Raw genomic sequence first — 27,210 nt, forward strand, 5'->3', positions numbered from 1 at the left:
TCCTTCGATGTGTGTGCCACATTAAGGCATTGTGATTAAGGAACTATTGCAAGGTTTTATTCAAATAAGTTGCTCCCTTAAATAAGGCATACAAGTTGTGTCTGTAAAAATCCAGTTGTATTAATTGGGAGAATTTGTTTTATAAACATGCAAACACCTGATTAACATGGAGTAAAAACTGAAAGTCCTAGTCAGGTACAGCATACATTTGCTTATAAGAAAAGTGGCTAGGAACATTTAGCTAGATACACAAGATAACAAGCAGTTACAGACTATTGTTAATCACCAATCAATAATGTTAACCATTAATTACTTATGGATAGCTAACTAGCTTTGGTGAACATTTGTGAATGAAACCGCTGCTTTTATCATGCTGTACTTTACCTGCCCATTATAGAATACAATTGCCACAGCTAAACCAGATGTCCCAGAAATTAAAACTATAGGTTTGTATATCAGTAAAGTATTTCATATATGTTATTTCAAGATGACTTTATGCTAGCTAGACAAAAATTGAAATAAACCCAAGTGGTAAAAAGTAAAAAGCAAAACTAGTCATCACAATCACATCACATAATAGGATCACCACATTGTCTAAACTATTATTTGGAAAAAGTGACTATTTATGATTTTGATTGCTGCCTAATAGTCAACCAAACCGTTAGTCGATGACAAGAGTCTTAGTCGCAGAAAAAACCCCCGTCAAACTCCATTCAGGAGCTGCACCTTGTTGTTAAAAAGTTATTAGACTATGGCAGGCAGGAAAGAATCCAAAATGTGGGATCATTTCAAGCGTGTAAAGGACGACCCCAAGAAGGTGACATGCAAACTCTGCCCGCAAAGATTCGCCTATCATTCATCGACCTCAAACATGACTTATCACCTGAAACATGTAAGTAGCCTAACGTTATTATCCCTTTCGCACGTAAGTTATTTTTATGCTATGTAGCGTGCGTGTTACGTGACATGGTTCGTTATGTTTTCATTAGCATTATTAAGCTTCTCATAGTTTTCAGTTATCATTTCCTCTATTTTTTTGACGTTAAATTGCTGTTTCCTCAAAGCTAAAATTAGCTAGAAATTTTCCAATCACCGGTTTTAGCATACGTGCAAACCGGCTAATCATACCGGTGTGACCGTACGTGCAAAAGAGTTATTCCATTATGCTGAATAATTAATGGCCTAATTAACATTAACAACTTGCAAAGTTAAGGCTATATGCAGCTAAATAAATATATTGTCATATGTGCTGTTAAGCATATCCAAGTGTTCGTGGGGACTGGGGAAGCTAAATTACCTCACTTACTGCATGTTTAACTTCATGCTGTTTTTTATAAGTTATTGAGTTGGTGTTACAAGTTCACAAGTTGTGTCATGTTATACTGTGTTGAAATAAATTAACAAAATGTTCAGTCTCCTTGCTGGTTGTTCCGACACATTCAGAATCATTACCACTTTTGCCGTTAGCATTGTCGTTAACAGGCGGCTTGCTTTGTGCCTGGCTTGTAAAATTTATATTTTAAAGGCTCATTATTACAGTTTTGTATTTCTCTGTAATGTAGCACAGTGTTAACAATGTTACTTATAACATTCTTTCTCAGCCCTGGAACTCAAACCATTTTCTGATGCCCCAATAAATAATTAAATTAATGTGATAAACGTGCAACAAGTTGACTAATGGCTTGAACTAACGACTACTAGTCGACTAGGAAAATCTTTGGTTGGGGGCAGCCCTAATATATAAATGTTTTGTGGATAATATATGTGTGACACGTGTGTGTTTAGAAGTATGTGTGTATGTATGTACTGTAAATTGATCTATATAAGTCTGTCTAGTAAACATGCATTAGAAAAAACATCAACCGAATAGGGTTAAGGTTCATAATAAAAATCATAATAACAATAAATGTATGATATTTTATCTGTATTATATTAACAGAATATACAAATCACACAATACTACAGTTTCTTCTGAAATATCTCATGAAACAGCAGTGGTGATGTTGGATCAATATTCGTTATGTCGTTTTCATCATTTCTCATTTCCTGCCATTAACAGAACTGTTTTCCTTCAAACAGTTTCTTCCTAAAGGGTATAATGTCCTTCCACGAGCCCGCCTTGCTGTAAAATAATTTTTAAGGCGTGCATGGTCCAGGTAGCAAAATGATCAAATTCAGACTGCCCGCTTCACTCTTCCCGCGCCTACATGCTCTGTGAGCAGTCAAATCCTGCAAATGGCTTCTTAATCTGTCAAGGGTTTGCAGAAGTCCTGAGTGAATATTGCATGACCAGTAATTGTGCGACTTGTAAGGCAGTCATAACAATACTCCTGAGCTGATGACAAGGGGGGGGGGGGGGGGGGTGTCTGTGCTTGAGTGCTGTCATTTGTCATATGAATCATGCATTGAGCTCAACGCGATTTGCCAGGAGTTTCTAATAATGCAATGGAGCACGCAGAAGCGCTCCCTCATTGCTTTCAGCATGTACGTTTAATACGCAGCAGAGGGGAGCCACTTGGCTGGTGCGTGGGTGTGCAGACGTGTAGTATCGCTGTCAATAATGGCACCGCTAGCTTCCCCTGCAGACGGTGGCCAGTGCCGGCATGTACAGAGGCGGCTGATTCACCGGATCACATCGCTATTTAAAGCCACTGTGATTGATCACGGGAAGCCGTCACCTTCCTGATGTTGAAGCGGTGCTTACTGAGCATGCCCTCAGCCCCCGCCCTCCTTGCTTTGCGGAGACAGGTGGGGGCAGGACGGTGCAGAGCATGCAGCTGCTGTGTGCAGAACCCTGGATCAGAAGTCCTTCATGCAGTGTTAAGCCTCACCCCATCCCCTTTGTGCAAACAGGGGTTGATTTGGAGGTGAGTGTGTGTGTGCGTGCATGTGTTACTCGCCCTGGTTGCCCGCCGATCGGGTCGGCTGTCCTCTAATCCCCACAGCCTCCTGCTGCTGTTCCGGGTACCAGTGCCCCTTCGGTCAAACCTTGAGTGGCACACTGGGATTCATGAGCCTCAAATTCATCACAGCTCCATACGAAAAGCTCTCGCCCTCTGAACCCCCCTCTCCGATTGGAATGAAGCACACCTCCCGGCTCCCCGGCCCCAGTGTGGTTGGTGTGCCGTGCCCCAGCTCCGCTCCTGGTGCGAAATCGATACGCTATATCTTTCCTCATGACCTGCTCACTGACCCCATGGGCTGCTTTCACGCTCAGCAGCAATTGGTTTGAACAGCTTGGGCCTGCAGAAAACAAGTCGTCAGGGCTGGACAGGGCCTGTGTGAAAACGGTCTGCCTCTTGTCTCCGTGCGGCGCCCGCCTTGGCCTCTGTTATAATTATACATCACATGGAAGGACAAGGACTCATTATTATTGATTATTGTCTGTTAAAGGAACTGACCTGCACTCAGCCTGTAGCGAACTGCACCCAGCACCTGTAAGTGAGCACTAGTGGCAGGGTTAGAGCTGCCCTCTTTCTTAATTTAGTAGGTTTCTGTATTGGAGAATTTGGCCAGCACATACCTAACATGGAGCCATAATGGAGGACAGATGCAAACACCAGGAGTGTGTGACCACATGGGCTTGCTCTAAAAATTAATTCCTTCCAGTAAGGTAGGAATCAGCCCAAATATTTGTTTATTGCACCATAATCATTCCTTGGTAACTTAAAATTCTTGTTAATTAGCAACAACAACAAAAAATCAAGTGTCTTATTTTTACTCATCAATATACATGAAGGAGAGCCTAAGAAGCCCACATATAATAATTCATTAGTGTCATTACATCTCCTGCCTGAAAGCATGAGTGAGTGCAATATCTCTGCAGTGAGTCATTATTTACAGAGAGAGAGCTGCAAAGAACACAGAAAGAACTGACTTTCAAACAGGGCGTCGGAGAAGGGGTGTAATTATTAGGGTATTCAATTTTCGGAGCCTAGGAATATTCAAATATCAGATCCTAGGAAATGCACACCCTTACTCGAAGGCAGAGAGCTTGTCCTTGAGTGTTTAAGTACACATCAGTCAGTGCTAGGAAAACAGTATTCCTCTCAGTGTGAAGTCTATTTCTGACACTGTGCCTGCGAGAATCGGCACACTAAAACGCCCATCTCTCTCACAGTGGTGCTGAAGCACAGAGCGCTGTCTAGGCCCTCTCTGGTCCCAGCTCTCATCCTCATCTCCTGGCAGGATCACCGCACACAAAACCCGCAGGAGGCTTATAACAACACCAAGCAAAAACTGTGCCTTATGTAACATGAGGAATAATGGAAGACTGTGTGTGCCAGAGAAGTGTGCCATGAAGTTAGAAATGTTTGTGGAGAATGTATGGGTATCAAATTTAGTATTTTAACATGACTAAAATATATACATTTTGTTGTTAAGAGTGAGAAATTAAAAAGAGTAGCAAATTGGGGGGGAAAGACAGATAATTTGAAATCTATTTCGGTTGGTGGCTGTCTTTTCTCCTTGTGGCAAATTGACTAAAGCACGGGATGCAAATCAAAGAAGATTCTGTTGTTGGATGTAAATAAACAAGGAGAATCTTTTGATCATGTGGGAAGACTGGCTTGAATGTGGACCAGCACACCTTTCACATGGTCAGATTAGGCTCACATTCCTATGTCATTTATTCGAAAGCTATACATGTTCTTTGCTGTGTTTTGCAAATCATGCGGATATCTGAGTGGATTTCTAATTGGTCATTCCTATATATACTATAGCTGAGGATACCACTTGTTCTACACAGATGTTCTACACAACTGGTTATCGTTTGATGGTTTGACAGTTTTAGTGGCTTAATGAATTTACCTACAACTTTTTTGTATGCTCCCCACTCCTGTTTTTGTGTTTGCATCAAAACACCAGCAGCTACAGATGCATAATACAAAAAATTAAATGACATGCTGTATGCATGAAGGCTAACAGCAGTGAGCGCTGCTTCTCTCATTAATTAACCTAAGTACCATTGTCTGTGTTTTTAGCAGATTTTCTCCAAGGTACTTTTTATGTGTGTCAGTCTGGGTAGGGCAGTGAGTGGGAGAGTCCAGAGTCACAAAGGCTCTGGCAGATATGGACATTATTCTATGAGTCACGACAGAAGGTGATTCATTTCAGTGTGAAGTATATATCCTCTATGTAACCAACAGATTTCAACAACATGATTTCAGCAGTTCAATGTGTGTTTTATGTATTTGCACAGACGTTACTTAATGCTTAATCTTCTTTTTCTTGTTTATTCATTTATTCTTTTCTTTGGCCAGTACAGTGTAAAGGTGTTTTTTTTTTTAAGATAAATGCTGACACATGCAATGCCTTGCAGTGGAGTTGGCCAATGAGCTAATTTTCCTGTCGTCCCTGGGCAGGTTGCAGCATTCTGTACCTTTCTTAGCTGGAGGAGAGGCTCTGTGTGGGGTTATTCTTTTCCTCTCAGTGGGTATCTGTGAGCTGAGCGTAATGCCTTTTGTCAGGAGGTGCTGCGCATAAAGGACCATGTGGGGTGCAGGGACCCCCCGATCTGTCACAGGAGCTAAGCAGAGGGGCAGAAGCAGGCCTTCATCCAGTCTTGCTGCATATGCCTGTCCCTTCAAGGGCACCTAAAAACCTGGCTTTACCTGTCACTGTGTGGTCATTCATCTCCTGGGCTTTGTTTACTGTTCCCTTGTGATCCAGTTTGTTCACCATACCATGTGTTTTTGCATAGGGGCAAGGTGAGGCTAGCTGTGCAAGGCAGTCCTGCTTGAAATATGAGCAGTCTAAATATGTTATGCAGCTGCACCCCACCCCCCACCAACTCCTGCTGAATTATTGTTCAGTGGACATAAGTGGTTGCTGCGCCCTTTCCAAAATCTAATATCATACAGTTTGTCTGGTGAGGTGTTGGCACTTCGCCAAGTCAAACTTCTGGAGGCCAATTCTCAAGAGCATTTTTTCCCCTGACTCCATAAACTTAAATTAATTGTTCCTAATGAAATGTGCACATGTGTCATAGTTGCCAGCAAACAAAACTGCTTTGGTCTTCTCCAGTGTGTGTGCACTGGGTCTACTCTTATGGCTGTCAATAAAAGGCAGTTTCAGTTGCTTTCTCCTATAGGACCTGGAATACACTGTGTGAGCTGTAAACAGCCCATATGAACAAGCAGCAGTTGCTTTGTGAATGTGAATGTGATGTCACAGCTTCCATTTGAAGGTGGTGCTTTGCTTCGTTTATGAGGCTCCATATTGGCGCAGGAGTGATTTGAATCCAATTCAAAACCTCAAGAATAACTACAAGGTTGTGTGGGTACACACACTGTGTTCAGTTCTCACCCTTTCCATTCGATTTCATTCTCCAGTTTAATGTTGTGTGAAGGTTTTTTTTTTTGTTGTTGTGTCTTTCTCGCATTAGACAGACAAGATAAATAGTCGACAATCGCTGCTTTGAGCGTTCAGCGTGGCAGCTGATACCTCATAAAGGAAAGCTTTCATACTGCAGGCCAAGAGGCCGCTGGTGACACACATGAGCCAGAAAAAATAGCTTGGCTTCAGTCCTGAAAACATGTCTGAGCCCAGCGAACCTTGCACTCTGTCACTCCATCACACACAGTGTAAAAAATGTGGACACCCTCTCCCCTCCCCCCTTTTTCATATTTTGCATTTGTTGCACTTATCACTGAATAGCAGGACCCTAGTTGGGTTTGGGTATGTGCAGAAGTGAAATGCGACTTCCAAGCTTGTCATGTATCAAAACGTTTGCTGGCAATTGTTTAAAAAAATCATTTTGCTATGAAGTAGCCTGTTTTCAGCTGAGCTGCGGAGAGATGGATTGCTTTCTGGAGTTTTTGACAGGTGTAATTGTTAAGGCGTCATCTGTTCTTGTTTGCACAAAATACATTTTAGCCAACTGTAGAACTTGCCCGCTAATCTTTCTCCCATCATTCCATTCTTTGGTTGCCACTAGACAAATCCCCTGTTATTTGACCAGATGGTGGAAAATCCATTCTCATGATAAGTTGCTTCTAGTTTGCATTTAGATTACCTGCAAAAATGGAACAATTTACTACTCTGCCTCTAACCATCTCTCTCCTTTTTTCTTAGTATAGATTTGACTTACTTGTAACAAATTATTGAAATCTTGATGAGTATGTTAAAAATTAGTGGTAATACGCAGAGACAGAGGCGCAAACAAACACAGATGGATAATACATGGGACTGTTCCTCAGCAGTGAAATCGATTTATCTGGAGCTAACAGAGTAAAAGAACCCAAATGTAGTTATCCCCTTTCTCAAAAACAGCTATATTATTCCTCAGCAAAGAGCTTCCAAAGTTCCAAACATACTGTACAGTATCAAGGTTTATTTTTAATTTTATTGATGGTAGAGAAAATTACAGCTAGTATCACTCAGCAATTACATAGAAGTTAATAACTTATGCATATTATACTTTAAAAAGTAAAGTTATTTGTACTTTATTTCAGACTCTTTCAACATTTGTTAAAGTCATAAAATTTATATATTTATATCTTTGATTAAGTCTGTATGTTATCTGCATCTGGCAAATTTCAAGTTTTAATATGCGCACATCTTGAAATTACCAGATTTTAGCTAGTCCCAGCATATTGTGGGAGGCTGTCCTCAGGAACCAGAAACATAACATTTGAAATAAGTTGTAAATCAAGTTGCATTTTATAAGTTTTGAATGACTCATGTTGAAACTTGGTATTTGGCTAGTAAGATATTAAGATAGTGAGATATTTACCACAAGAGTAGTAGGCACAAGGTAAACAAGCTGTAATGTATACAGTCTTCACAAAAAAGCCTGTGGCCCAGGTGCTGAGCCTCATGAAATGTTTGAAAGGTGTATTCTGTATAAATTAGCTGTCACCTTTTTCAGTCTTCTTGTGCAATGATGAGGTGTAATTTGCATAATCCTTTTAAGAAGTCAAATTATACTGTCATGTAGCAGATTTAACATGCTAGGTAGGATTTCATTGCTTTGCAACTAATTAGTATGTACATTGCAGGATGTCTAAATTGAATCTCTCAGTTCCTAGCCACATACACACAGTTGAATGCATGTGTCCATTTCATGCCAAAGTGTATTTTGAAAGAAAAATATGATGAACACAAACATTGTGTGTCCAGTACCTTGAGGATTCATTCAGCTAAAGATGAGAACATAGAAATGTGAATTGCATTCTCAGAATTTAGGAGAAGTCATGAACAGATTGTGCTGTTGCGATATTTACTTTGTAGCTTGTCAAATAGTTTTATGTTCACACACAAAAATAGGGATGCACGATATTGGATTTTTGCCAATATTCAATATGCCGATGTTTTCAAACTCATTTTGGCTGATTGCCGATGTCGATACCGATGTAGTGTGTGTGTGTATGTATGTGTGTGTGTGTGTGTGTATTAATTCCTTCCTTCCATTCCGTGTGTAGCTATATATTTTACCCCTCCTTGCATCACTGGTGCTTTACAAGCATTTCAAATAGCAATTTTGTTATCTGTTTCAGATACTTCGAAATACTTTCATACAGCTTACATGTTGAAACTTGTTGCTGGTACTCATAATAAACATTTGGCGTCATTGCGTGCGCATAGCTAACGTGTCACCTTATCGGGCAGGCACATCGGCAGAAATTTTTCATATCTGCCGATGACGATAATCAAATTCTTAAGTTTTTATCGGCCGATACCGATGTCGTGTTGATATCATCGTGCATCCCTACATAAAAATCATGAGTAAAGTATAAAGTGTGTTAGGGTGGAGATGCAGAAATTCACTCCACAAACCGTTTTCAAACCTTTATATTACCTTATTATATTATATATATTATATATATTATATATATACCTTATTACATTATATTATACCTGGAGTTAGTCAGCATGGAGGATAACAGGAGTAAGTTCAGGTCTGGTGTAGTATCAGTTGCCAAGAGATTTTATGAGCTGGTTTATTGACGAAGTATTTCTAGCTTGGTGTGGAAACTTTTATACTGACACTGGCGACTTGAACTATGAGCTAAACTTCTCTACATGAAGAGAGAGATGGAAAATTCAATTCAGCCATGGATACAGTAGCTCATTTTTCATGTTACTTTTATAGTGGAGAAGAAGGAGAACTAATTTGCTCCAAGGACATTTAGCCATGTTTAAAACGAACACATTGGATAATGCTCCTGTATTTTATAAAATGATAGAATGGATTGCATTGCCTGTTTGATTTTTTTCCTTGACTGTAAACATAATAGCTACAGCAAAAGGAATTTAATAGATACCACACTGATTTTAAGACAGATGGTGATGTGATATGTCATTTTCCTAACTCCTAACACTCTAAGCTACCATGTAGTAAACAAATGAACAAATGCTGAATTAATTGAAATTCTGAGTTTTAATCCTTACCACAATGTGATATTGTGATAACACCAAAACAGTGTTGGCTTGCCAGTCTTTTTGATTTTCTCTGTAGTTAGCTCCCTGACCCAGGTGCCCATTGAAGGTTGTCACAGTAGATACGAAAGGAATCAAGACCATTTCTAAGACAGCAGCTCAGAGCTGCAAATCTGTGCATGCATAAGATTATCTCTCAGTGTGAACATATGCCCTTTCCTCTAAAGCAGGACTTTGTTGTTATTATGTGGTATTTTGGGTTGTTTTGTTGAAGCCCCCTGCTTCTATGAGAACTTCTTCAGCACTTTTGTGCGAATGCTTTCAACTCTTTTGTTAACGCTACAGGAAACACTATTCACTCCCTGTGTCTGACAGACACAAGGTCCGGTCACCTCCCACAAATCCCAAAGTGGAGAAAAATGGCGGGAGTGAGTCATCTCCTAACAAGTGGAAGTAAAAAAATGTCTCTGTTATAGTCTGCCTAAAGGATGGCCCTGTCACCTGTCAGCTGGGTGCTTCAGCATTTATCAGACCCTCCATTTTGCCTAGGTTCCACCAAACCAAACAGGAAATTAAACTAGTGCTGAGCAATGAGTACTTCGACTTTTCATTTCTAAACAACACCACTTTTGTAGATATCGCTAATGAAAATCAGAAAGGTCAGGCAGATTAAGGATGGGTGAGAGGCTCTGCGTGGTAACATGATGTTACAATCATCACCCAGTTTCAAAACTGTCTGGAGCTGACTCTGAGACTGCAGTCAAAACTTGAATGGGCAATTCAGCTGAAGGGGTAGGAGAGCAGTAAATTTAATTGTCATGCTTTAATTTCCAGCAGGACCACACTGCTTCTACTTCAGTTGTTTGTGGTGAAAGCTGAGCTTGGCTGCAGGAAGCGTGCATGTCACTGCCAGGGAGGTTTGGGCCTAATGCCATCCAGCAGCACTGGACATGTACTTAATACCTGACAGTTAGTAGTATTTATTTGCTCAGCAAAGTGATATGCACAGCTTACATTTCTCATATGATCCATTTACACAGCTGGGTGTTTACTGAAGCAATTGAGGTTAAGTACTTTGCTCAAGGGTATGAAAGCAGTACCTTGTGTGGGAATCAAACCTGTAGACTGCCGTTTATAGTAAAATTCCCCAACCACTTTGTACAACAGAGGTTTACCAGTGTAATTATTTCCACTTGTTTTGTTTGGTTGTCCTGAAAGTACTATCTTCATATTGGGATGTCTCGTCTGCCTCACCAGTAACCATATGAGTCCATTAAAAAAAAATCAGAGAGGGTTGCATTCATTGTCCTTTATATTTTGTGAAACATACTGGCATTGGCTAACTAGCATAGTATTGTATGTGGGTTCACATTAGCAAGTATGTGCTCACTGCTTGTCATGTCAGTAGGTTGATGACTATTGAAGTTGGAGAATATTGTGTGTTCTGTAATGCTCCATGCAGAACCAGGCAGGAGTGGAGTCGCACTTAATGTGCCCCAGTGATTAAATATGGAGTCACGGAGTGCAATTTTATTCTTTCATCAAAAATACAGGCATAGGAAAACCAGTGGAGATCTCTTGAAGAAAGTAATAGAGCTGAATGTTTCCGCTGGGGTGTTTTATAAGTCTTGTAAGCTGTCAGTGAAGTGACGGGCTCAGGTTCCTGAGTTCTGATACAGGGGGGAGGTAGGCTTACAGCCCCACCTGTGGGTGGGGGTGGGGTGAGGCACTACACAACCCTCCTCAGGAAGTCAGTCTGTGTCTTATATTTCCAGTACTTCGAGGCATTGAGAAAAAAAAGACTCCCTGATGCATATGAATCACGGTTCTCGTCATGAAACATAGCTGCTCTTTCACCCCGCAGTAACTCAATTGCCAGACAAGACCCTGTGTGGGTAAGTAGTGGTGGATAACGGCTGCCAGTGTTTTTCTGCTTTAAAGCTGTGCAGCTGGGTAGCCGCAGTTAGCTTTGCGGTTAGCCCTCTGACGCGCAGCCCTGCTTTCCCTGTCTGGTTGCCAGCACTGGCCCCAGCCAGCGAGTCATTACATGGGGAGCCTTGCCAAACTTTTAAATACCAGAAAATAACACCATTTACCACATGCAGGGCAATTATTTCTGTGAAAAATTACACAGGGTTTTTTTTTTATTTGTGATAAACCCCCTTTCTTAACGGTGAAAACCAAGAAGCAGCCGGCCCTTTCAGGTCTTAGTGAGGCCTCATTAATATTTATGGCCTGCTTTTCAAAGAAACGGTGATAAGCGCTGGTTGAATATTAAGTTTGACTTTATTTAAAAACGTATTAGAAATATCCACAAAATTAAAGAAAGGAACCTTAAAAAAATAAGGTAAAGAGAACTGAAGGCTTTCTGAAGAGGTTAAATAGATCAGTCAGCAAGTAGGTGAAGGCAAAAGGCAGCTAACTTTAGAGACCTGTAAGAATACAGAATGCAGAATATGTATGCAGTGATTTAGTGCACTGTTGAGTCTCCTGAAATGGGATGTTAATGGTATGGGGCGATGACGCTTTTATTGACGCACTTGCAGTTTGTGGCACACCCAACGCTCTTGCTACTCAGAGAGAAGGGGGGGGGGGGGGGGGACTCCCCTCAAACCTTAAGTTGTCCAGCCTCCCGCCCACTGATAGAGCCAACTATATCAAAGACATAAATATGAATTAGGGGACTGTTTCTACTTGTGTGTGAAAATGTGGCTCTGTAACATTCCGCAGGGATTTGACTTCTAAATGAAACAACTAGCTATGTGGGGGAGAAGTCACGGAAATTCAAATGCTGTCACTTTGAACACATGCAGTCTGAGGTACTTAAACGTTAAAATTAGTAATTGCAACATATTTTTCATGTTCGTAGCTTTCTCAATGAATGAGAACGCACTTTGATTTTTCTGTTTGTTTTGTGCTATTAAGTTTTTAATAATAATATCCCCATAGCGTGTTATATCTATATCACATAATAAAGGCATAAAAAGGAGCTTTAAAATATGAAGTGACATTTGAGCATGCTTAAGTGGGACATTCAAATTCTTGATTAATCTTCACCTCCCAGACATTGATAGACAGCGTCTAGCTGTTTTGAAATATCTCTGTGTTACAAGCATATAATAATTCTCTTACTGTCTCTGTGTGACATTACCACCAGTTGAGTGAAACTTTTTTCTCCAAAACTGTTATTGATGGGTGAAAAGGAAAAAAAGCAAATAGCTACTTCTGGATGGTGTGCCTGCACTAGGTTCTTTAATGCAATAACCATTTTATTTTCTCAGCTGATGGGTCAAGTCAGATCAACACCTGCTGTACATAGCTAAGAAGTAGCTGTTAGACAGTTAGCTATGCTTGCAGATAGCTATAGGCAGCAGTTAAGGACCCCCACTTGCTTCTGCCATTTGACAGAATCTGACTTTGGGAATGTAGTTAATGTATCTTTGTTTGTTCCTCTGCCTTGATTTAATTGAAACACACCTACAGTATGGAGGCACTTTGTTTTCAGGGTGGAAGTGTTCACATTTCAGCAGTGGGCAGTAGTAAAACATAGTGGTAAGGAGCAGGACTTGTAACTGAAAGGTTGCTGGTTTGATTCCCCTCTGGGTCACTGCTGTTGTACCTTTGGACAAGGTACTTAATCCAGATTTGCCTCAGTAAATATAAACCTGTATAAATGGGTAACATGTAGAAAAAAATGTAACCTTGCTCTAGATAAGAGCATCTGCTAAATGCCAATAATGTAATTTCAGTTTCCATTTTTACAAATACTAGGTAACGTTTTTAAAATTGAGCAAAAAATATATTGCTGTGCTTATCTGCTAATAAATAATCATGTTTGCGCATATGATATGTAACTTTACAGGGTCAATATTTAAAAAATGTCAATCGTGAGATGTGTATTTCTGCATTTACTCTCTGGAGCTTTCTTCTCCTTACATCTGAACTCGTAGCACTGAGATGTCTCTTGGAGCCCTGTATACGCCTTTGGGAGACAGACAGACTCATTTAATAAACAGCTCTTCTTCACCCCATAGTTATTTTGTCAGTCTGAATCTGAGACACTGTTTCGACATGTTCTTCTAGCACGTCAAATGGAATATATGATGTTCTTTTCTGCAGTTGGTTTTAGTCGTCCTTGTGAGTATGATTGGCTGTCATCAGCCAGGTCCTCAAATGGAGAAGACTGGCGAAGGCACTTTGTGTGCTGTGCTCACATGCCCACTGTGCCACATTGTAGACGAGAGCTCAAGTTGCCCGTTGATGGTTTAGTTCCCAGCTTGCATACATTTCCTAGGATTTTGAGTGCCTATTGGCTTCTGGTATTTTTCAACACTGTCTGGAAAGGCAGGAATGGAGCTGACAGAAACCACATCAGTAAGTGGGGCAGAACTAAACTCTTTTTTAGAGAAGAAGGGGAAGAAGGGTACTGGTAGTACAGTGTTTGCAGCTCAGCTGCATTCTGCCCAGTGTCTCACGCACACCTTTGAGCAGTCTCTGCATTTCCCTTTAGTCATTGGAAGGGTAACTGTAGCCACCCCTGTCCCTGGTGAGAAATTTGGATGGATGCTTCAAGAGGTGTTAGTCTTATCATTCATCCAGGGGAGGTTATGTGGAAATGGTTTAATTTGGGAGTGACAGGGATGAGGGGGCCTCTTACTGGCTCCTGCACAGCCATCAGACTGCTGTTTACACTCAGCACAGCTCACCGCTCGGAGAGCAAGGGGGTGAGTTTTGGGGGGTGAGCAGTAGGATTGGCGCTCTCTTGATCATTCACACGGGATTCATCATGCTGCTGGTACTTTCCTTGACTTGCCAGCCAGCCAGATTAGCCTGTACTGAGAGGCAGGGCTCACTTTCTGGCACACTGACTGCAAAATGTTCAAAGTTCAGCTTGCTCTTGCAGAGTATATTGTGCAGGACCACAGCATAGCCACCTCATCCAGCTGTTAAGTCCTCCATGGTGCCAGCAGACCATGCCGGGGGGGGGGGGGGGGGGGGAGAAGAGGTGGGGGTCTCAGTCTCAATAATTAGCCTGGACTTCTCACATCTCACTGAATGGAAATTGAAGGTTATCACAGTGTGCATTTTAATTTGTCTGATCTTTTGAGCTGTCCCATACATACTGTCTGTGGTCAGAGTGGGGCCATGTCCGTTATCTGTGGTGGGGGTGGGGCCCTGTCCACCTATGTCTGTGGCAGGGGGTGGGGCCATGTGTTCCTCTCAGTTTTTGCAAATGGGCCCATTTCTTCCTCTCACTGTTGCAAAGGTCTTGTAGTCTGGATCTTGGGTGCTGGCTCTGCCACAGTGGCTCTGGCCTGGCTGTTAGAAATTGGCAGCGTACCTCATTGCTGCGGTCACGTGGTATTTTGATGGCAGATCACCTCTTCTCATTGCACAAGACAGCCCCTCCGTCTCAGCACACGTCAGCTCCGCATAGCAGAAGTGGTGGGAAATGCCGAGACTCTGGCTGCCAAACCCCAATGTCTGACAGTTAACCCTGGACAGCACAGTAAAGCCAGGAACAGGAGCCGTCACTGTGGGCTGGCAACTGCTCCAGATAAATTAATTTATTGTAGCCAAACAGTTCTGTTGTCCTGATATGATTCAAGTTGCCAGAGTTTAATATGCTCTTGAGCCCTGTCCAGTGGTCTAGACAGCACTTGATGAAAGAATGCCACCCAGAGATCTGCTCAGTTCAGGCCTGCAGCCTGAGTTTAGGCATATGTGTATCAAACTGGAAGTCTCCGACCTTAGACAGGAAGAGGAGTCGACCAAAGATTAGTGATATAATGCCAGTGTTAAACATGTGTTAATGCTGCATTCTAATGCTGCAATGATGACAAAAACAAATTACAGTGATTTGGCATTCATTTTGCTCATTAAAACATTTGCAACATGAAAAAATGCATGTTTCAATCTACATCAGGGATAAAAAAAATATTTATTTTACTTGAAAAGTCCACGCTCACCAGTTAAGATTTGACATTCTCATGGTTAGGCGGTATAAGCTAGTAATAATTTGTCACAAATGTTGTGACTTTCCATGTTGTGACAGGAACCTTCAAAACCCTGCTAATTATTAAAACTGCTGTCTGTTTTGTGGTTCCACTATGCTTCCAGATGCAGCTATGCCCAAGAGCCAGATACACATTCTTACTCATGTTTTTTCATTGAAAACAAAGGAGAGACTGCAGAGCTTTTAGTTAACACAACTCTTAGCAGGGCGTATTTTTAGAACAAGGGCTACAAGCAACGCAAAATACCAGGAAATTGCAGGTCTCTGATGAATATGTGTTAGCATGTTTTATTAAAAGGTTGTCAACAAAATGAGCAAGGAGACTTGCTCTGGACCTCTAGGCTACTTGTATTCTGCTGAGCTGAGCCAGATCTAGTATTATCAGAAAGTTTGTAATTACATGCAAAATTTAGATTACCTGCTGTCAGCACTTTCATTTCGCAACAGATCTGAGGTATCATCGCACCGCTTACCAAGAAGGTCAACATGCTGTTCGATACGTAATGCCCAAAGAAAAAGCCGATTTAAAATCAGCTTTTCATCAGCAGATGAAGAAAGTGCACTCTTCCCCTGTATCTATTTTCATTATTTTTGTGTAATCTTTATTCTGTTAAACTGACTCGCAGTCTTTTAAATCGAAATTTCATTCCATATGTTTTCTTACGATATCGGGGCACACTGTAGGGATTTACAAATGATCATCATGTGGTATCACAGGATAGGAAATCTCCCTGCTTCGGGGTTCAGATGTCAGGAATTGCAGCAGTAATTGGAGACATCATTAGACGTTTAAAGACGACATCACTTCACTTTCCATTGTCTCTGAGCAGCATGATCAAAGTCCCTCCCCAGAAAAGAGAGACGAACAGGTAGGAGAAAGACGAGGAACCCGTGATGCCATGAGCATTACCGCTCGATGGCAACGGGGAACTCCAGAGTCCCGCTAAGTTGCGAGGTATCATAAATGGGGACTAATTGAGATCGGTCCTTCCCCGATCTCAACTGTGTGCAGTCATTACCAGGGGTCCAGGGGATTCAGTCATCACTTGCCTGCTCCTCCCTTCCTATTCTGGGACAGTCTAAGAGCATGCTTTCACAGTGTCAGACTAGTTTTCTTATGACGGAGTGTTGCCTTCAGGAGATAACGGGGGAAAGCAAGAGCAGGTGGTCTTATTTACTCTCCCCGAATCACATCAGCACACCCACCTAGAAAATATGACAACCGGCACAGAAATATTATTTTAGAATTTGATAACATGAAAATATCATATGTATATATACATATAAATAGATATGATTGGTTCATCCTGGATATTTCAAGTGAAGGAAACAAAATCCTTCCCTACCATCGACATACATAAATGCATTAACGCATAAATGCATACATAATATATAGTACTTCTGTCTCCAGAAGTTTTATATTCTGAAAGGAAGAACCGACTCTTATCTGTTGGTGGATTTTTTTTTTAATTGTCCATGGAAAAATGACACTTCATGCAAATGACATGAGGTGTTTGCCCTCACATATTCCGGCGAAGACACAGAAGATAATGCTTTAATTGGAACAGAAACCAGTTGGCAAGATTCCAGTGTATCAATTACTTCCTGTGCTTTTCTAAAGTAATGGGCTGTAATTGTTGTTCTTTAGGTTTTATTAATAAGATGCAGAGGCTTTGAAACCGCAGCACATGACAATAATTGTAGCAGTGCCCACTTGAAGTGTTTTTCCGAGATGAAAGGTAGGAGAGGGATGGATCTACCCTCATCGCCACCCCCCCTCTCGGCCATGACTGACGAGGCCTCGGACTCTCTCCCGCCTGCTGCATCATGCCGCAAATCAAATATGACAGGGAATATTGTACACATAATGGAGAAGCTGAAAAGAAAGTACCACCGCGCACAAACAAACAGCCTCCAGCCTAATTGAACATCGCTACCACTGACCTGAACTCCCCGAAAGCACTCTAGTAATGGAGCTTGACTCCAATTCGGGGAGACTGCAAGCCACCTCGCCGCTTTAGCCGTGCCTGTGTTAGCATCTCTCTTGGTCTTGTGCTGCTTCCTCATAACGTTTGTCTCCTTCAATTTCAAAGTGCATGATCTTAATGGTAAAAAACGCATTAGAGTCCATTTGATTGACACAAAACAGTCAGAACCTATTACTGCAATCACAGGATTAATATATTTTTGTTCTTCCCGCGTTACAAAAAAGTTTAGCTTATCAATGCTGTTCTGATGGAGATGTCTCTCCTTGACTGAGACTGACTGGAAAGTTATCACCTTATATTTCCAGACTGTCTTTTTAAAGGATTTGTTCTGAATTGCCCTTGTTCAAATTAAGACTTTCATTCATATTGAGTAAATACCCTGATTAAGGAGAGCTGGAGGTCATTGTGTCCAAAGGTAAGACAACTGTGAATCAGAGGACAAAAATTTGGCAGTTCTCAGCCTAAAATACCATTTTTGTTAAGAAAAGAAAAATAATTTAGCTTTTGTCTCATCCTCCTTCCTTAACATATGAAAACAAATGAGACTCAATTTAAATGTATGCATTAAAACTGAAGAATTATGACTTCCCCAACAAAGCCTTCAAATGAAGCTCATTTATGCAGCTGAAAACACCATTTTCTTTTTCTGTAAGGCGGAAAATGAATGAGGAATCTGGATTGGCTTAGCCTCACCCTGACATCCATGCATTTCTGTTGTGTGCTGTTTCAGTTGGAAGTGTTTGTGTTCTACCACAGGCATCAAGTATTGCTAACATGGAAAAAATAGTTGACACAGTGGAGCTAAGGATTCGTCTGCCATACCAAAATATCATTTTATATCATTTTAAATCTATGAATTGAGTCTTTTAGATTGAGTCGGCTGGCATACGTAGTATGTTCAGTTTCTGATTTTGATTGACAGCTTTTGTCATATTTTTATGACTTTGAACATGAAATGCACATATAACAGTATGTATGATACATATATAACAGTAACAGTATGATACATCCTCTGTAGTTCCCCTCTGTCACAAGGGAGGCGAATACATCAATATTGCCAGTGTTACATAATCACATTTTGCTCATCTGGGATACTTCATGTCCATGGGCTACCAGATCTCCACTACTGTGTCTGAAAGTGGGACAAAGCAAAGCTTTGCAGCCTTCACAGACAATATCACAATTTTAAAAAGAAGGGCCTAATAAAGACCCAAGACCTCCACCAGACTTAAGCATGTTATAGATTCAGGAAAAATGTAGAAACATACTGGTGATTTAAGATTTATCTGAAGAGTCTTTGGCACTTTTTCCCCCAGATTTCCCTTGAATGATTAGAGGAGAGAAGAAATCCAGAGATTGGCTTCTTTGTGAGGTTAACCTGCAGAGGTTAGATACATTTTTCTAGAATGCTGCAGGTGTAAAATGTGGCCCACATTGTCATGATTTTTAAATTATTTTTGTTTTGCATCTAAATTTTAAAATTTTTCGTTTTCAGTTCAAAGGCCATCTGGGACTGGTGTGGGGAAACTAGCTTGGGCTAAAATAAATGTGATGCAAATGTGATGATTGATGAATTTTAGAATGTGTCAGTGGTGATGGTATTTGTCCTGATAAATAGTAATAATAAAAGGTTCAGGAGAGGAAACCCTCCTTCCTTCAAAGTTCTACTGTCTTCTTTCATCGCGAGAAAGAAAAGGCCTTCTTCGTCCGATGTCATCTGCAGTGTCCTGACTAGTGCAGATTGTCTCTCAATGCATAGATGTGTTTGGATAAGGGACAGACCTTAGTGTGCAGGTTTGATGTAGAATGGCACACTAAACAACACTATTAACACTGGTTAATAATTCATTTTCTTAGCACTGAGCATAGGTGAGATTCAACAGAACACACACACTCTACTGTGTGTACAACAAGGAGAACAGTAAAAATGAAGGCTATGTGTTCTTCAGGCTAAATACCATTTTCTCCTAGTCTGGCATGTAATGACAGACCAACAGTCTACCATGGTGAGGAGTTGGACCCTGCATGGACGAATGTGATATTGAAGCATACAGTTGTCAATTTGTTACAGAGGTGTCATCAAATATGATTAGGTTTGTTGACTGATTAATGTTAATGAAGTTAAAAAAGGGGTAATTCTAACTTGATGGTTCCACTGCGACAGTGCAGCTTTCACATAACCTGACTGAGACTGAGAAAGTGTAAAACTGTCTGTTTTCACTGCCAGACCATGGTTCAGTTTTGATTCCAGCATCGGCAGACTCAATGCGTGTCATTTCCTGCTGACTGAGACGTGACTGCAAATGTTTTAAAATGATATGAAAAGCTATGAAACGATTTCTTGTTGCAACGGGAAGAAATAGTTTAACTTTGAGCGCACCTGTAATAAGCTGCCTGGGATACCAAGCGCGTGTTTGTAATAAGGTCTTCTTGCCGGGTATGAATTTCATTCTGGCGGTAAGTCGCACCTTCTCTCGACCTCTGCAGAGGTTGCCCTTAAGGTTGTGTCAGGTTTCATTTTGCACATTTGGACTCATCCGCCTTCCCTTTGCACCAATTTGCCTTGGCGATTGGACATTGACAGTGACAAAAACAAAATGACATGATGGGTGGTGGGAGAACTGGACTCACATCTGTGCTGCTGTGTAGAGGGATCCTGAACCTAGAGTTACAGTACATTCTAGAACACTCCTGAACATAGCACCTCAAAGCACTGTAGAACACTCCTGAACACACCTTGTATTTTTACTTCTCTACAAAATACTGTTACCAAAGTGCTCCATAAATTACAAAAAGAAAAGGTTAGAGGAATGCTACTCCAATGCAACCTTCTTTACAACTCTTAAACATCAATGCTTGATTTCAGCTCTTCCTATACATGCTCAAGTCTATGCACTGTGTTCTGACCCATCAGAGTAAATCTTAAGCTACTAAAATCTAATTTCTTGCACCACAATATGTTAATGGCTGCCATTAAGCACCAATGTGTAAAGTGACAACGTCATTAAGTATTAATATAATATAATTAATATAATTCAGCACATTTGAAAAGTTCTATCCATAACATTCCTCGTCCCACAGCCTCTCACTCATCCAGGGCCCCAATGGAAAGACAGTAGTCTCAAAGGGTTAATCTCCATGTGCCTGACTGCAAGTCTGTCAGCACTGGGTCTATCACGTCCATGAAGGGTGTGAAGATGTGGGCTCTCCCATGGTGGAGGACAGAGGGAGGAGTGCAGTGCATTGTGGGAACAGAGCTGGCATACTGAGAATTTACCTGTAAATGTCATTCACCTTATTCCCCCAGCTGTCATCAATAAAAGTGCTTCTAAATCTGCCCCCCATCACGACTGGAGTCAATGTAAAGTTCCATTAAATAAGTCAGCCTTCAGCTGGCTGTGTTTGATGTGGTTTGGCTGTGAGAGGCTCCCACACAGTCCACAGCTCTCTGATTAATCAGCCACTTATAGCTATGAATCATCTGCCTGCATCTTTTAATTGCGGGGCGACATCATCAAATGTCGTCCACGCCTTGGCATGGGGAGAAGGCCTGGTGAATGTGACCCCCCCTACCTGAACCCCCACCACCACCTCCAGCCCTCTACTCCAGTGTGTCTGCCCTGTCCTTTAGGGAAAGTAAAGGGCCGCACTATGTTTCAGTACAAATTAATGACAGATGAGTGCAGCTGCTTTTACCTCGGTGGTTTGGCCTGGCAGTTTGATACTGATGTAGTCAACCTTTCGGTTTTCATTGGGAAGCATTTTGACTCAGGCCCATGATTTGTGACCACCTTCAGAAAGGGAGAGCAGAGAGACTCAAATCCTGAACGATACAGACCCCCACCCTCCCCACAGCAGTGAGGATAAGCCTGCAGTTCCTGAAAAGCACTGACTTGCTGCCGAAGAGCTCTACCATCATTCACACCCTCATTATCAGTGCTGAAGAAGGAGAGCATCTCTCCTCAGTAAATCCAACATGCCCGGATGTTTCAACTTTCTCCACCACCCGGGCCCCCCCCCCCACACCTCCAGACATGGCCCTGGCACAGCAAAGCCCAGTCTTCGCAAAGCTTTTCCGATGCAGTGGAGTAAGACTACCTGTTTGAGGCCAGAGCAGGAGAGCTGGGACTTTGACCCCCTCTGAAAGTAAAACATGCTCAGAAAGCAATGGTAGGGTCACAGGTGTGTGCTGCTGGGCCCTGAGGAGTGACAATGTGGCTGTGACACATTTTCAATCATACGGCTGATTCTGGGGAAATTGTATAAAGGTGGCGTCGGAGCACTTTATAGAGTCCATGGGGGGCAGGCTGGATTAGTTTTTTCTCATGTGTGAAAAGTGTATAATTTAAAAGAATACCCAGCATAGTGAGTAATACAGTCTGCTTTGATAAATGGGCCAGATCTCCCTGTGCAAGCCATAATTTCCCTTTGCTGCGGTGTAACACAATCCAGTGTGCTGCACTAGGCAACCCAGGCTGGACCATGTATGTATGCATGTGCTCACATGCGTGCGTGCTGTTTGGGTGTATCTGTGTCTGTAAGTGTGTTTATGTTTGTGTATTGTGTTTGTATTTATGTTTGTGTGTATAGTGTGTGCATATTTGTATTTGTATTTTTTATATGTGTGTTTCTGTGTGTGCTTGTGTCTGTGTGTCTGTATGCAGGGCCGGCATGCATGATGCCTTGGCCCGGGACAAAATTATTTCAACGGGCCCCCGCCCCCACCCCAATTAAAATAAAAGTATGCTTGACAGCACGCTTGGAATATTCAATGCCATGCTTTATTGTTAGGACAACCGAAATGTCATTCAAAAAAACGTTCAAAAAAAAAAAAAAAAAAAAACAGTGTCATCCACTGCACCTTTTTGGTAACAAGGTCATGTATTATGTCCTTAAAGTCCACATTCTGCGCCAACTGGCTCTCTGTTGAAAGCAGGGCCAAACCATTTAACGTGTCTTGAGACATAGTAGATTGCAAATAGTTTTTTTTATAAGTTTCATCTTACTGAATACACGTTCACCACCCCAGACAGTCACCGGCAAGCACAGAAAAATGCGCAGTAAGACGCACAAGTCACCATAAATGCTCTGAAGATTCAGTACATATCGTATACACAAGCTAGTGCGTAAGGAACCTGGCATGTCTTCACCTTATAACCAAGGGCAGATAGGTAGATACCTTGTTAAACTCAATAGTTACAAGAGTTTAAAATACAACAGCATAAAGTAGCAAACTATTCCATCTGCACACTAATAATAAATAATGCGGAACCGGCAAGTCAAATTCAGCAACTGTCTCGCAGTTACCCTACTGAAACGAAAGTTTAGCAAGATAGCTAAACTACCTCACTAATGTCTAGTAGGGTTCTCATTTCACTAGCAAGCTAATTTGCTGTTTTCAAACAAGACAGTACAGTAGGGAAAGTGCATTCCTTACTTCAGGTTTTAATTTCCAGATAATCTCATTAAACAAACAGTCACAGCAAATGAGCCAGCGAACTTCTGCGCTCACTTTCACAAGTATGCATTAGCAGGCTAGTCATCTTCTTTTTTTCCTCTTTTCTTTTCACTTTTGAGCGCCAGACTTGAGTAGACATTTTGACAGCTCCATTTGGTAAAGGGGTGTGGAAGAATTAACATAGGACTACCCTTAAGACCAAACCATTTTGCAATATAATAGGGGGGACATGTTTAGGCTACATATTGTAGAATGAAGATAAATGATTTGACGGCAAGCATCATGTATTCAAAGCAAATAATGTGAACACTTTCTGAAAACCTGGGCCCTCTCCTGGGCCAGGCCCGTGACAACTTCCCCAGTTGTCTCCCCCCAGAGGCTGGGTCTGTCTGTGTGTGCATGCATGTGTTTTTGTCCATGTGTTTATATTTGTGTATATGCATGGTGTGCGTGTGCGTGTGCGTGTGTGTGTGTGTGTGTGTGTGTGTGTGTGTGTGTGGGTATGCATCATTGCTGCTTCTTTCAGTGGGGCTGGTGTTGGAAGGGGTAGTGGGGCTGGTGGTGGTGTGGTGGGGGGAGGTAGGAGTTGGGGAACAAATTGCAATGGCTGCCATTACCCATACCTGCAGGGAATAAATTCCGGTACATGACATGTGGCTTGCAGAAGTTTGTAAATTGCAAGGCATCAATCTTAGGGAGGTAGTGCTGTACAGTGCAGCGCTCCTCCAGAATGATATCATTTCCACAGCACATAAATACATCCCCCTTCAGAGTGCCATCATTGGGCTAAAGGTTTCTGTTTTTTAATAGGAGAAATGAGCAGCCCTACACTAATAAAAGGGCTTTTGTTGCGCAGGTACAGAATCTTCCAGTGTGTTAAGCAGAACTGTTCTGTTCATCTGCAGCCAGCTGCCATTCTGCTTAATGTCTGACAGACTAATGACAGGCTTTGAGAGAGAAAGTAAAAAGCACATTCTGAATTCCTCACTCATAGAGCAACAGTGTCGAACATTAGAAGTAAATTTTTCTCTTTCTTTAATTAGTTGTGTTTTTTTAAGCATTAGCTTAAAAATGATTTTATTTTTGATAATTGCATCAAAATCTGTATTTAGTTTTTAAAATTCATTCCTGAAAGAAGCTGCAAAAATCTTTGCTGGGAAAGGAAACACAGGGTCATCTGAAATAACGTCATTATTTAAATAACACACTGTGAGTCCTAATGGCATTCCACGTTAATATTCTCCAGCGTGCTATGATCGTTAACACGCCACAGTTTCAGGAGAAACACAAGCTATTAGTGGTGTGTATATTACCCAAGTTTGCGTGTGGCACAAGTGCCAAGTAGCTAATGCAGTGTCTGTATTTACATGAGGATTGTAATGTGCTCTGACATGTGTGCTTGGCAGTGTCACAATGTTAGATTTGATTTTTGCACCACTCTGCTTTCCCAGAATTAAAGGCCTTTGCAGAGGGTTTCACTTATATATCTTTACTTACTACTTGGTTTTTTGATTCAATTTCACAGAAAGGCTCACATATACGGAACACACTGCATTTGAAAAATTGAATACGGTATCAGTTCTGACAGTCTCTTTTTGAGGGTCAGTAAAATTTCAATAATTCACTGCAGAGATAAAGTCAATTTCAGCCACACAATGTAATATATATAGCTTGCTTGCCATCCCTGTGCTTTGGCAGGGGACTCTGAGCGGCTGTGACACCCAAGATTTTGAACATTTTTGTTGGACCAGTAAGTAAATAGTCTTATCAGATTCCTCCTGACAAAATCTTTTAAAGGTACCCTCCCGGGTCAGAGCATGACCTTTTTGTGGCTGCCAGAGCACATGCATGTGAACACACAGAGCAGGCCTACAGGGTGGCTTAAAGCAGAATATGTGGACAATAGCCTTGCTGCCATACACCATGAAGTCATTTAGGTGTATTCATTACAGACCCTGGAAGATCCACACAACCTATACTGAAAATTACCAAAGAGCAGCAATTTATCCTACTTTGATTATCACTGTCTGTTCAGATTCTCTCTGGGAGGGGGGAGGTGAGGGGAAATCTTCTCTCCTATAGGCTTTAAGAGATTTTCACATTTCTCCACAGCGACCCCTACTGGGAGAGGCCAGCTAATGCCAGCTCCTGTTCAGCTTCTAGGCCCAAGACACTCCACCTTGGAGGGCAACAACATACCTCATCACCATGGTAACTCCCTCCCTTTACCCCTTTTTTTGCCCTTCCCTCCTTTCAGAGCCAATCAGGATCACAGCTCATCTCCAGATAGCACTTCTCTTGCCTTGCAATTGAATATTTTTCATATACACAGTATGTAATCCACTTGATCATATATGTAATATTTTTGGCCTAGCCTTTGTCTGCCAGTGAGATCCATATTTTTTACTTGTAAAATAGCCAAATTATGTAAAAGGTCAATGTTTGTGACGTGCAAGAAGTATGTTTAAATCATCCTACGTTTTAATCAAAATCGTAAAAGTTCATACTTTTGCAGCATTGTGTATCAGAAAGCCGTTGGTTCTCGAACTGAACCCACTAAAAGAAATGTGTACTTGTTTATCAGCAGGTGAGTCAAAGTTACAATTTCAGTCTCATCTCATGGTGGTTGTGTTTGAGTGGCTATCAAATATTTAGAGATGTTTTCCAAAGGCCCTGTGATGTTGGCTTCCAAATGTGATTTCCATAGAAATTTGAAATGGAAATGTTTCCATCTTTGCTGATACAACATAGCAAAGAATTTAACTAATGATTAACTGCAGATGCTGTCTGGTAAAGATTATCGGCAGTGTATCTGCATCATCTGTGTCCTCAGGTATGCAGAATGGCGTATTGCCCTTGTCTTTACATTTGACAAGAACACTGAAAATTTGATTCAGAAGTGTTTATTAATTTTATGAGCACAAAGCAGTTCAAAATTGTTTCACATCAAAAAAAAAAAGTCAATACGTAATAGATTTATTAAGGGTAACTTTAGGGGTTGCAGGATTGTTAAATGGGAATACTGCCCTGTGAGGCTTTGGAACCTGTTCGAAGTTATCAAACTTGTGGAGATAAGAGGAGTAGCAGGAAATGCAGTCTTTACATATTCCTATGGGAATTTGCTCGCTAGCCTGGCTTAAAGCCTCATAAAATTTCTTTTCATTTATCTTCTGCTCCTCACTTTGCATTTCCTTTGTAGTATGGGAAAAAGCAGGAGCACATTCAGAAATAAACAGCAAGTGTAATTCCTGAATCTCTGGTGGATTCTCCTGAAATTTGAATAGAGGGGTAAACGGATTATCGGTTCACAGCATAGAGAAGAGATATTCATTACACTCAGAACACGCCTGTCTTAATAGCTCCATCACAGTGTGTGTTTATCCCTGCTACTCTCCAGTGCTGCTCCGTGCACACAGCTATGATGGGAGTGAGTCTGTATGAACCCCAGATTTGGTCAGCCTACTGCATCCTGAAAGCAGCGACTCACTGATTTGAACCAGTCAAGGGCACTGATTGGTTCAGAGTAATTGGTAATTCACAGAGTCTGGTAGCTACATCCATTATGGCATTGATGAGAACTCACTGTGCCTTCACTGGCTGCCTGCACTGTTAGGGATGTCATGGATGCTGCCCCTATCCCAGTCTGTCTCTGAAACTGTGAATCTGGACATACTTAGCAAAAACCGATTTAGTGCCCAGGCAATGTGAGACTTTTAGGAAAGGTGCACCTCTTAAATGAATGCCTACGCTCAGCACTGTGGGATCTTTTGCCTGTGACGTCGTCACATCAATGGCAAGAACAAGAAAGGCACACAACTGCAACGCAAAGCGTCTAGTCACATGGTAGGACATTAAGCTGTTGGTGCTACAGCAGACATTTGCAGGGGAAAGGCTGTAGTCTGCTAGCATTTGTACAGGCAGGATAGTAAGTGTGGAATTACCAGAGGGCCTTTCTGTCCCTCACCTTACTCCTGCCTGCAGAATGATGTATAAAGCTCCCCTCCCTTTTTAATTACAGACAGCAGTGGTCAAATCTGGGATCTGTCTCTGGGAGAACTAAATGATAAATGCCACTGGGCAGTGGGATTTTTCAAAGCGACCTTCCCTCCCCTGGGGAGGTTTCAAATCGGGGAGGGAGGGTGTTCACAGGTTTATTAGGTGCTGGTTAAGCCGGGTCACAGTCTCCCTCTCTGATTTGTTTAAACGGTCGGCAAGCGGAGCTCAGGTTGCGAGTGCTTCCACGGCAAGGAGTGAAATTGTGATAAATGGCTCCCCAGATGAAGACAGCAGCCCTGTGTGCTGAGCATGGCTACCTCTCCCTGGGATCCCACTGCATGCCTGTCTCATCTGGTTTGCATCCCACTCGG

At 41.7% G+C, this 27,210-nt stretch overlaps 1 protein-coding gene across 1 annotated transcript in view; it reads left to right on the top strand.

The window, feature by feature from the left end:
- The window catches only part of LOC118787344 (neuronal PAS domain-containing protein 3), a 272,979-nt gene that overhangs the window by 38,356 nt on the left and 207,413 nt on the right, over window positions 1-27,210 (top strand). The window contains 1 exon segment of the mRNA XM_036542873.1: window positions 24,956-25,054. Coding sequence (XP_036398766.1) covers window positions 24,956-25,054 — 99 coding nt within the window.

This window comes from Megalops cyprinoides, chromosome 12 (assembly GCF_013368585.1).
Source record: "Megalops cyprinoides isolate fMegCyp1 chromosome 12, fMegCyp1.pri, whole genome shotgun sequence".
NCBI classification, from domain to species: domain Eukaryota; kingdom Metazoa; phylum Chordata; class Actinopteri; order Elopiformes; family Megalopidae; genus Megalops; species Megalops cyprinoides.